General features: G+C 38.6%; 1 protein-coding gene across 3 annotated transcripts in view; it reads left to right on the top strand.

Annotated features, from left to right (window-relative positions):
• The window catches only part of DOCK4 (dedicator of cytokinesis 4), a 475,993-nt gene that overhangs the window by 243,955 nt on the left and 219,562 nt on the right, over positions 1–12,476 (top strand). For all 3 annotated transcript variants that reach the window (XM_032761480.2, XM_032761481.2, XM_032761479.2), the window contains exons 9-10: positions 9,651–9,732; positions 10,572–10,632. In XM_032761480.2, the coding sequence (XP_032617371.1) occupies positions 9,651–9,732; positions 10,572–10,632 (143 nt within the window). The remainder of the gene's footprint in view (positions 1–9,650; positions 9,733–10,571; positions 10,633–12,476) is intronic.

The following is a 12,476-nucleotide window of genomic DNA, read 5'->3' as shown; positions in this document are numbered from 1 at the left end:
CTCCTCTTTAAGTAAACTCTGGCAACAGTTGTATCAGAGATCTTCCTCTTTCCATTTCCCTTTAATCAGAAGAGCTCATGACTCTAACTTTGCTTTAGTTTTAAAATTAGAAAGCACATTAATAATCTTATCTAGGAAGACTTGCTTGGGAAGTTGCTTTCATTTATTGCCAAGGAAAAACTCTGTCATTTGTGTTGTCATGTGGTTGGGAGGAAGAGGGGAAAAGTCTTTGACCCTAAGATACCAGGCGTACATTGCCTGTTTTCTGGTATACATGACTATCATAAAACACAGTCAGCAATTCTGATTAATTAAGACTAGGGCTTTTGGGTAAAAACAGTGGTCCTTTCACATGGCTGAGCTTTAAACAAACAGGAAGCTTTTACGTCCATCCTGACTCAGTCAGTCAGGATCTCCAGGGTGGGGCCTGGGCTTTATACAGCTCACCAGGAGAATATTGTACACAGTCAGGTTGGTGTAAGGCTCTTGTATCGGTTCGAACCCTGAGAGCATGCCAACAAACAACACAAGGCAGTGTGGAGCAATAAGCTGTTTTAATGAGTGCCTGGGTGCAGACAGGCTGAGACCTAAAATGGCATCAGCCCCATGTGAGGACGGGGCAGGGGTTTTATAGTCCTCTGTAAACAGGAAGTGTCCCAGTCTGACGTGACAGCTACGTAGTACCCAGACAGTCTCCCTCTCCATCTTCAGGGGGTATGTGTCTTCTGGCCAGCTCTCTTCCTGCTTCTGCTATCTTGCTGATGCTCACTGCTGGGTCTTGCGCCTTGGGACTGGGCCTGAGGAGGGAGGAGTTATTCATTCCCTTAAGCTTTCAGGCCCCGGGGAGACTCTTTCAGTTGGGAACCACTGAATTAGAAGGCCCATGGGTCTCTTCTGTTTAGCACTGATCATTCCCTGTACATAGGGCATCTATTCGAATGTCCTTCATCTCTGCCATCATGAGCACCAAGGCCCCGTAGTCCAGCGGCCACTGCAGAGCTGCCAGCACACCTTCCAGCTGCTTCCCAAAGTATCTTGCCTGGACAGAGGTAGCACTGGTTTCTTGGGGGCATAAATACAGCAATTTATAGTGCAGCCTGAGCTTTTTTGAATTGTCCTTTGTTAATCATTCTAGGCAAGACCACAGTAACAGCTCTCTTCACAGTGTTGGGGAGGAAGATAATTTTTTCTTTAACACTCATACGTTCTTAGTTGGAATGGTCCTCTTTATCAAAAGACAAATTAAAAAGAGAAAAACAGAAGTTTACTAACATGTATATTTCATACATACATGAGATATATTAATACCTAAGGAATGAGAAATTCTCAAAGAGGTGGCTTTGAATTCCAGCTTACATAGTATCTTCAAGAAAGAACAGTAAATTATGGAGAAATGACAAGACCAAAGAGGACTTGAAGTCTCTAGGGAGGGCAACTTCTAGGAAGGCAAATAACTGGCAGACAAAGGCTAGTTGATAAAGAGTGTTGGTAGGGATACCTCTGGTGCCATCTCCAGGCCTGTAATGTTTAAAGTTGTCATCAGTGGTTAACCTTTGTTCTCCCTGGTAGAGGAAGGGGCAGGCCCATGACCATGCCATCCTGAATGTGCCTGATCTTGTTTGATCTCAGACACTAAGCAAGGCCAGGCCTGTTAGTACTTAGATGGTCTAAGAGAGGCAAGATTCTTTTTGTTTTTGTAAATCTATGCATTGCCTTTAGGCAATTAGAGGGAAGGCAGAGAGCTTTCCAGCACCTACTTCTTAATTGCCTTTAGCTCAACAATTCTTATGCCAAAGAGGCATATTATGGGGTGCCATATTCTGGTCTCCCACAGCAGATTGTTGGACGTATCTTACACTGTTAGGCGATAATCAGAATGCAGGAGAAGCAGTGAAATAGAAACAATTCAGATCACCTTACGTTTGTATTCTATTGCCTTTTAGGGAGAGGCTCTAGGGTCAGCACTGCACTCTGGGACCATCCTCTTAGCTCTTCTCATTATTCCTTCGTCTGTCTTACCACCCCTTAGCTTCTGGTGTGTCTCCCTTCACACCTACTCAGTGTAGAATGGGTATTAATTGTTATGCTCACACTCTTCATACAGCATAGTTAATTTTTTTTTTTTTTTAAGACAAGGTCTCATTCTGTTATCCCAGCTGGAGTGCGATATCAGCTCATTGCAACCTCCGCCTCCTGGGCTCAAGTGATCCTCCCACCTGAGTCTCCTGAGTACTTGGGATCACAGGCATGCACCACCCCACCCGGCTAATTTTTAAAGTTTTTTGTAGAGGCAAGGTTTCACCATGTTGCCCAGGCTGATCTTGAACTCCGAGGCTCAAGTGATCTGCCCGTCTCTGCCTCCCAAAGTGCTGGGATTTCAGGTGTGAGTCACTGTGCCCAGGTTAGCATAGTTCAATTTAAGACAAATGACTGCTTTTTCAAATATGCTACATGGGATTTTGTTTGTTTGTTTGTTTTTGTTTGTGTAAAATTGGTTTGAATATAAAAAAAACATGACAGGTGTTTTTCCAATTAGTTTAATAGAACATGACCGTCTAACTGGGTTCTCTGTTGTTATTGTTCTTCTTGGAGACCATAAATCTATTTCAATCATATTTAACTGTTGAAAATTATTTTACAAGCGTTCTTTGTAATTTTTTGTGGATTGATTAGCTTGCAAATCTTTCTCACAACATGTTTCAACCGAAGATATTACCCAGTCATGTATTTTTGGATAAAAGTACATGTTGTGTAACTTTCATGTTCATTGAATCACTAGACAGTTTTACTTCTTATGTGAGGTGAACTATAAAAGTGATAAATATAAATCCACGCAGAAAAATATAACAATTTTTATGTGAAATATAAAAACATATTTCATATAAAGTGTCAAAATTTTTGATATTGGCCTTCCCGACGGAAGGGTTACTTCTAGTGAGTGGTTTACAAGGAGGCACAGAAGACAGAAGCGTCCTACTGAGAAACAGAAGAGACGCCATCAGGACCTTCAGATCCCTACTGTGCCTCCTATATTATTTGCATGACCAGGAAGAACATTTCTATCACACTATGCTGTGAAACACACTTGTCATCATTAGAGGTCTTTTTGAGTACATCAGAATATCAGTAGTTCAACTGAGCAATTGGTCACAGGTGTAATCTCCATAAACACAGATATGTTGTGGCTTTTTGTTTTTTTCATTTGGCTTCATGCAGTTTTGTTTGTTTGTTCATTTGTTTGGTTGATTTTTTTTTTTTTTTTTTCGCAGACAGGGACTTTGCTATCTTGTCTAGCCTGGACTTGACCTCTAGGCTCAAGTAATCCTCCTGCCTCAACCTCCTGAGTAGCTGGGACAACAGGAGTGTGACACTATGCTTGGCCATTTGTAATTATTATGTTTTAATTTTATTAAGAATATTCACACAAACAACTCTTGGTTTGTGTGACATAGTTAGTCTTGCTCTTCTTTGTCCATTTCTTTCTGTTTTTTGAGACAGGGTCTTACTTTGTCACCCCACTGGAGTACAGTGGTGCAATCATGGCTCACTGCAGCCTCGACCTCCCAGGCTCAAGCAGTCTTCCCACCTCAGCCTTCTGAGTAGCTGGGACTACTCAGCTACTGATTGCCTGGGATTACAGGCACATGCCACCACGCTTGGCTAATTTTTATTTTCTTTCTTTCTTTCTTTCTTTCTTTCTTTCTTTCTTTCTTTCTTTCTTTCTTTCTTTCTTTCTTTCTTTCTTTCTTTCTCTCTGTCTTCTTTCTTTCTTTTCCTTTCTTTTCTTTTTTCTTTTCTTTTCTTTTTTCTTTCTTTCGAGATAGGGTCTCAATATGTTGTCCCAAGTTGGTTTTGAACTCTTGGGCTCAAGTGACCTCCCACCTCAGCCTCCCAAAGTGCTGAGGTTACAGGTAGTGAGCCACCATACCATGCCTTCTTTGGTGCTCTGAGGTGCTCTGTTCTTTCAAAGAGAAGGTTGCATTTTAGTTAAAAGGCAAGACTCTCAAATCAGACTCTGGAATTTAATATCCTGGCCCCATCCTTGACTGACCACACAACTTTGGCCAACTTATCTAATATCTTCTAGCCTCCGCTTTCTCACTGGGATGACAAATGGGCAACGACAGTCGTTTCCACCTCCTACTGTGGTGAGGAGAATTAAATGAGAAGAGCAATGTAAGGCATAAGTCATAGGGTCTGGCACAGGGTACATATTTGCCTTTATGATTTTTTCCAGGAATACTTATTTATGTTCTTATTTCATTATCCTGATTTCATCAAATCATTGTTGGAAGAAGAAAGGTTATAAATAATAAATAATTGTGATTTGTTTTTCTTTATTTCCGAAGAAATAGTCATTTTTGATTTATAGTATCATGATTTATAATGACTCATACATGGAATTCAGGTGGACACTAAATTTCTCCTGCAGAGAGATTGCCTCTGGAAGAACATGGCAGTATATGGGGAAGTCAAATAATGAATTTTCTCTGCTGTTAATAATACCAACTCTCATTTCTCAGTGTTTCTAGAAATGTTCTATTTGCTTATTCATTCTTTAAGAAGAGGAAGACAGTATTCTCATTTGAAAACATATCAGTATAGTTTTTTTATTACTATATGTTCAATATAATAAAGATGTAAAATGTTCATGAGGACAGCATTAAATGGAATAATCTGGAATCTGGGGTGCCGCGAAGTTAATATGAGAATCTCAAGTGAGGTCGTGAGGCATCACGGATTGAAATATCTTTTTGCAGAGTTTCATGCATTTCCCTACCATAAAGTAAAGGACATGATGGGAAAGTTGGGAGAGAATTAAAGCTTTCCAGTTATTTGGGTGTTACTCTATTTTGTCCTAAAAGATTGTATTTGGTTAGTCTTATCAAACATCTAAGAATACCAAATCATTCACTAGGAGTTGAAGATACAAAAAGGTTAATACTCATGGGCCTGTATTCTAGTTGCTCATCGTGTAATAGGAAAGAAACATAAAAACTTCTCTTCCACTTAGGAAAAAAGTCTAAATGATGTATGTAATGGAGGTATGCATATCTTGGAAGGACATTTTTTAAGTTTACAAAAACTAGTTTTGTCATCTGATCATACTTACCACAGAGTTGCAATAGAACAGGCTTAGAATAGACTGCCAAAAACATATTTCTGTGTGGCCACAAAAGTATGCGCAAAATATTTGGAGAATTTCAGAAGATGTGCCAGAATGCAGTATTATTGGCCAGGCACGGTGGCTTATGCCTGTAATCCCAGCATTTTCGGAGGGTGAGGCAGGCAGATCACCTGAGGTCAGGAGGTCAAGACCAGCCTGGCCAACATGGTGAAACCCCATCACTACAAAAAATGTAAAAATTAGCCGAGCGTGGTGGCATGCATCTGTAGTCCCAGCTACTCTGGAGGCTGAGGCAAGAGAATCATTTGAACCTGGGAGGCGGAGGTTGCAGGGAGCTGAGATCGTGCCGCTGTATTCCAGCCTGGGCGATAGAGCGAGACTCCATCTCAAAAGAAAGAAAGGAAGAAAAAAGAATGCAGTATTATTGACTTGTTCAATTTTTCTTTGGGCGTTGAAGGCATAGCTTCTGATATTCTCCAAACATTTCAGTGTGGGCGAGTAATAATAATCCAAAGATTCCAAAATACATTATTAGAGGTCTTTTTTTGTCCAAAACCATTTGCTGAGTGATTAGTTGCTGTATCACTAAAGCAGAAGATAAATTGATTTGAGTTGGCATAACAATAGCATGTCATCAAATGAATAAAAAGGATTTTTTTAATTGGCCGTAGATGTTTTCCTTTTTTTTTTCTTTTTTCTTTTAAAAGAAGTCTGGCTTTTAAAAGAACTGCACATGACTTATTTCTCCATAGTACCCATTTTCAGTCTATTTGTATCTCCCCCTTAAGGCATGCTTAAGCTAAGGTATATGTCATTGGCTTAGTACATATTGATAATCTTTCTGAAACAGGATATGATATAGTATAATACTTGCATAATCAGGATTCTGTGTAGACTAGTGAAATTAAAATAGTGACAGAGCAAAAAGGATCTGTTTCTGCAATAGAATACTTTAGGAAACATTGTTTTCCAGAATATTGATGAAATGTACAGATACAGAATTGGATTTTATGTCAGTATTAAAGTTAAGGTTTTAATATTGAAAATGCCCTATTGACTTCTGCATTTTAATCTTATTGGTGTCCATCTTTTTAGACTGACCAAGATAATGTGAAATTTGCTTTGAATATTTCTGTAGAGGTAATGAGGAGCTTCAAACCTAATTACATCTCAAAAAATATAAAGTAGAACATACGGTCCATGATATAGGAGAGGGGAAAATGCTCACATTGCTTATGTTCTAAAATGTAATCAATACATACGTTAGTAGGTAACTGATTACTAAGAAACAGACCAAATACCATACTTAAACCTTAGCAGTTTTGACTAAGTAAAGCTGAGTTCTTAAATCTTTTTGGAGTTTTGTGTTCGTTTAATAAAATAATTTGTTTCTCAAGTCTTTTTTTTTTTTTTTTTTTTTTTTCTAAGCATGTTTCATTAAAGAAAACTACTGGCCGGGCGCAATGGCTCACACTTGTAATCCCAGCACTTTGGGAGGCTACCTGAGGTCAGGAGTTTGAGACCAGCCTGACTAACGTGGTGAAACCCTGTCTCTACTAAAAATGCAAAAATTAGCCAGGTGTGGTGGCGCACACCTGTAATCCCAGATACTCAGAAAGCTGAGGCAGGAGAATCGCCTGAATCCGGGAGGTAGAGGTTGCAATGAGCCGAGATTGTGCCATTGCACTCTATCCTGGGCAACAAGAGTGAAACTCCATCTCGGGGAAAAAAAGAAAAGAAAAGAAAACTACCAAAGAACAATTTCAAACCAAAGACCTCTTTGAAACCTGCTAAATCAAGATTCTCACTTCTTTCATTCCTCTTAGCCCAGGAAGGGTATGGAGAAAGTTACCTTGAACTCTTGGGACCAGGCTTGACTACTGAGTGGGTGCCCCAGGCAAATGATGGCTTTTCCTTTATCTCAGTATTCTGGAAATATTTACTCAATATTTCTGTAGAGAAGAAGAGGAAGTTACCTTATAGCATTCTAATGGAGTGCTAGGGTTTTGAATTAATACATGGAATAGAGTCCTTGCTCAGCCACACACCATCTCTGTGACCTTGAATAAAACTATTTACTATTTCGCAGTTTTCCCATCTGTAAAATGGTCATTATATTAGTACCTATTTCCTAAAGGCATATTGAGGATAAAATGAGATAATTTATGTAAAGTCCTTGGCAGAGTACCTGTCAAACGGTAAATTCCCAAAAATGTATTACCTAATAATATGGTTAAAGTATAATTCCTTTGTCCCAAGATGAATTCTTGCACATTTCCTTTTCATTGATTTTAAATTTGAAATAGTCCAGGCCTGGTAGCCCACGCCTGTAATCCCAGCACTTTGGGAAGCCAAGGCGGGAGAATCACCTGAGGTCAGGAGTTTGAAACCAGCCTGGCCAACATAGTGAAACCCCATCTCTACTAAAAAAAAATTACAAAAATTAGCCGAGTGTGGTGGCACACAGCTGTAGTACCAGCTACTCAGGAAGCTGAGGCAGGAGAATCGCTTGAACCCGGGAGGCAGAGCTTGCAGTGAGCCGAGATTGTGCCACTGTACTCTAGCCTGGGTGAAAGAGTGAGACCTCCCCCCAACCCAAAAAAAATTAAAATGATAAATTTGAAATAATAATGAATTTTCTTTTATTGTGAAGAGAGCTTACAGTCATTTTCCTTGAATTATAGCAAATGACAATTGGATAAGATTAATTTTTCTCTGCACCCCCAGTTGTAGGTGTCATTCCCAGCCTCCAGTTCGGAATAATATCACATGTGAACTTTAGCTTCAATTGAGGATACTTACAGCAATTTTTATTCTCTTCATGCATGCCTTATTGGCCATCTGTTTTCTGGGAAAAGATATAGGTAATAAGAGTGAAAATGGCCCCATAGAAATATGTATTGGCTGCCCTTTCTCATATGAGAAGTCAGAAATAGGCATAATATAAGTAAAAGATGAGATAAGCCAGGTAGTTGATTCTGTTAAACATATCTATCAAGACTTAGATCACCAAAGAGAATAAGTGTTCCAAAACAGCCATAAATTCAAATTCTTATGCTTCCTTAGAGATCTGTTTATGGTTATCTTATCTCCTCTTATATGTATTTGAATGACAGAACCATTATTTAAGGCAAGGATTGGGTGATAACATAGAGGCTTCCTTGGTTCTGAGCCTTTTATTAATGTCCTGCTCTCCATTTCCCTGCTCATTCCCTAGACTGAAGCTACACTGACCAAAGCTACAGCATTTTACATTCTGTAGATGTTGGTTGTGTGCTCATTGCCTGAGGCAGCCAACTATTTAATTCTATCATTGATACCAGGATATTGAAATTCAGTTAAAATTTGAAGCTCACAGTAGCTGGTAGATTAATTTTTTGTGGATTTATATTTGTTTTATTTTGTTGAACATAAATAGTGTCACACATTACCTTGGATCTAAATGGCATCCATGGCTTGGTGCAATGACTCACGCCTGTGATCCCAGCACATTGGGAGGCCGAAGCAGGCAGATCACTTGAGGCCAGGAGTTCGAGACCAGCCTGGCCAACATGGTGAAATGCTGTCTCTACTAAAAATGCAGAAATTAGCCAGGCGTGGTGGCATGCACCTGTAATCCCAGCTACTCAGGAGACTGAGGTATGAGAATCTCTCGAATCCAGGAGGCAGAAGTTGCAGTGAGCCGAGATCATGCCACTGTACTCCAGCCTGGGTGACAGAGCAAGACTCTGTCTCAAAATAAATAAATAAATGGCATCCATAAGTATTTATTGCTATGAATTAGTGGCTGATCAACAGCATTATTTGCGTTTTCATTAAATCTAGGTGGCACTGTATTTTCTTTTTGGTTATGTAGATGAGAGGTTTCTGTGTTGCCCAGGCTGGCGTCGAATGCCTAGCCTCACCTCCTTATGTGCAAGGGCAACAGTCCTGAGCCACCACAGCTCCCGGTGGCACTTTATTTTCAAATGCAAATTTAGTGGGGGTAGTTGGAGATCTTTTGTTCGTTTGTAGACCAAAGAAAATTTAAGTTTCATTTTTGAAATCTCTACTTGTGTTATGGATTAGTGACTTATAAGACCATAAAATATGAAGCCTTCTAATAGATAGTTAGCACTCAGAATGTCTTTAATGTTAATTAACTAATGTGACATAAAACATGAAAAAGAAATCTTGGTTACAAACACATGAAACATGTCATATTTTTCTCTTTTAGTGCATTTATTTCTACCTCTTGGAATAATGATATTACTGATATAAAACTGTATTCAAGTCTTTCACAAGTTAATGTCTATTTGTATATAGGTGCTTTCTGCCTTCGTAGTTGCTGCTTTGCCAGTTTTAACAGAAGTGAAGCAAATATTTGTTGTCTTCGGAGCTCTCCTAGTTTATATAAGCAATGTTGATGTTAAATGAACAACCTAATGTTTAGCTTACCTGTTGTGATGAAGAGTAGTTACAGAGGGATAAATCTTTAACTATTAAATAATTTTCAAATTGTTAAACGTTTTTTCTCTTGTAGTGAGAGATTTTTCTTGAGGCTGAATAGAAACGGGCTTCCCAAAGCCCCTGATAAACCAGAACGACATTGCTCCCTCTTTGTGGTGAGTGGATCTTGTTTCATTCATAAGGCAGATTCATCCAGTTATGATTCATACTATTTAGGAGAAATAAATTACTGTGAGAGAACATAGTGAATTTGCTTTTAAACTTTATGTAAATAACACACAAATTACATTAGTGCCCAGAATTCTGAATATCACCTTCCAGGATTACTTTCATTCTTTTAGTGTATTACTGCTTCTTTTATACTATTACCAAAGTATGACAGTGATTGCCGGGCATGGTGGCTCACGCCTATAATCCCAGTACTTTGGGAGGCCGAGGCAGGTGGATCACCTGAGGTCAGGAGTTCAAGACCAGCCTGGCCAACATGGTGAAACCCCGTCTCTACTAAAAATACAAAAATTAGCTGGGCGTGGTGGTGGGCACCTATATCCCAGTTACTCGGGAGGCTGAGGCAGGAGAATTCTTGAACCTGGGAGGCAGAGGTTGCAGTGAGCTGAGATCGCACCACTGCACTCCAGCCTGGGCAACAAGAGCGAAACTCCATCTCCAAAAACAAAAAACAAAACCAGTGATCGCATTCAGCAAGACACCTGGTATTTAGTATGTGCTTAATAAATGTTTAAAGAATGAATGATGAGTGAGAGATTGAATCAACAATACTCTCTTCTTTAAAGTATTACTGGTATCAGTTGACCTAAGGTTGATTGTAATATTTTTAGAACATGATTTAAAATCATGTACTTCTGCTACAAATATTCCATTAAGAATGTCTGTGTTCATCTCTGTCTTTCTTCTTTTGTTTGTGAAAATAAACTGCTATGCCCTTAAGTGCCACTCATGTCTTCCAAAATAACCAAACTTTGTTTGTTTATAGGATTTGGGTAGCAGTGAGCTAAGAAAGGACATCTATATCACCGTGCACATTATCCGAATCGGTAGGTATAGCACTTGTCAGTGCAGTAGGGGCAAGGAACAGAGAGGAGAAATGCCAAGAGGTTTCTGTGTTTTCATGATTTATTGCTGTCTGAATCAGAAAGATATCAAAGCCAGATTTGAATCCAAGAATCACAGAAGTTGTGAACTGTCCCCAGACCTTCCCAACCCCACATGTGACCTCCTCACCTACCATAAACAGATTCTGGTCTCTTTTAATATAAGTAATTAGGAAGTTTGTTGTGTTTCATTTTGTTCTGCTGGCCTTCCTAAACATATTTGATTCAAAAATTCTGTGTTTGTCTTTTAAAATTCTAATTTCTGTTAGCATAAAATGAATTTTTCAGAGCTGAGCTTCCTATAAGTTAATGAAGGCTCTGTATAAATTGGCATTTTCCAAAGTGCAGAATGCTTCAGAGCGTTATTCCAGAAGGTGCTACAAAAAACAGCCTGTGAAATACTGAATTCTAAATGATTTTTTAACTTGTATAATGTCGTCAGCTTATTAAAGGGTCTGAGAAGTCTTAAAGGGAAAAATAAATATGCCTGTCTAACTTTGTTGACCCTAGTTTTCCTCAAATTTGATCTGACTATGGAAACACTTATATAATGTAGCAGTTATTAACATCTTGCAGAACCCACTTTAATGTTCTGTGATGAACTTGCTCAGTGAAGCCAGAGTGTGTTCCCTCATTTTTACACATAAAATGCCTCTAAAAGCAGGCATTTTATGGCAGAGGAACTAGGTGAAATGAGGAATGGTATAACCTACACAGTTTTTCCATTAAGTCTAACCAGTCATTATTGGGAATTCATTCCCACTTCTTCACTAACTGTACTCCATTACTTGCCTAGGAATACTTCTGTGAGATAGTAATATTTTGCCATGTAGTCCTGCAAGGTGATTTATTTTTATAGGCTTTGGTTTTATGTACACGATAACTGCATTGTGCATTGAGTGAGACTATAAAAAACATAACTTTTATTCCAGCTTGGATTTTCTGTATGTTTTTTCTCATAAAAATCTATTCTGAAAACCTGTTTTCATTTTATGCTATTTTTGTATTTGAAGGACGGTAGAAATAAAAAGTAGACATTTTTTGGTTTTGTTTTCATTTTTCTTTTTATAAATGAGTCTATGAAAAAAAATTGGAAAGAATCTTTGAAAAGGTTGGAAAGTTAGAACCCATGCTGCTGTTTTCTTATGAGATAAAGCCTATCTGCTCTCAGGATGGCAGAGGTAGTTTGTTATTTAATCTGTGTTTCTTTAAATTCAAATGTAATACCAATGGTTAAAGTAAAATGTGGTTTTATATATCTTCATGTAAACATTGCTAAAATTGTAATATAATCTCTGACAGCAGTAAGAGAAAAAGTAAACCACTTTTGCTTTCAGAATTTTCTCAAAGATATCTATGGATTTGGGGTGGTAAAAAAAAACATGCAGCAAAGTGAGTATGTGCCCTTCTGGCCCATGGACTTCTCTCAGCGTTATTGCCAAGGAAGCCACCTCAGTAGTACTGCCCATCACAGGGCAGCCTTTCAAATGCTTGGTGTTTGATTTGTAATTGCACTTTTTATTAGCGTTGTTATGGTCATTAAGTTGTTAAAATGAATGTTGAATCAGAAATTACCTCCCTATCTTTGTCTTCAGTTTTGGGCAAATGAATACTTCTCTAGGATTATTGCAAAAAACATTTACCAGTTCAACATTTTGAGACCGAAGGAGAAGTGAGATTAAGGTAAAATACACTAAGATAGGTTAAGATTTAGTCTGCCAGCTCCCTTGATGGAGTGAAATTGGTGGCAGATCATTGTCTTTCAGGGTGTTAGAAATGCAAAATGC

Source organism: Hylobates moloch, unplaced genomic scaffold (genome assembly GCF_009828535.3).
Source record: "Hylobates moloch isolate HMO894 unplaced genomic scaffold, HMol_V3 SCAFFOLD_1, whole genome shotgun sequence".
NCBI lineage: Eukaryota > Metazoa > Chordata > Mammalia > Primates > Hylobatidae > Hylobates > Hylobates moloch.
This window is presented reverse-complemented; position numbering and strand designations above follow the sequence as displayed.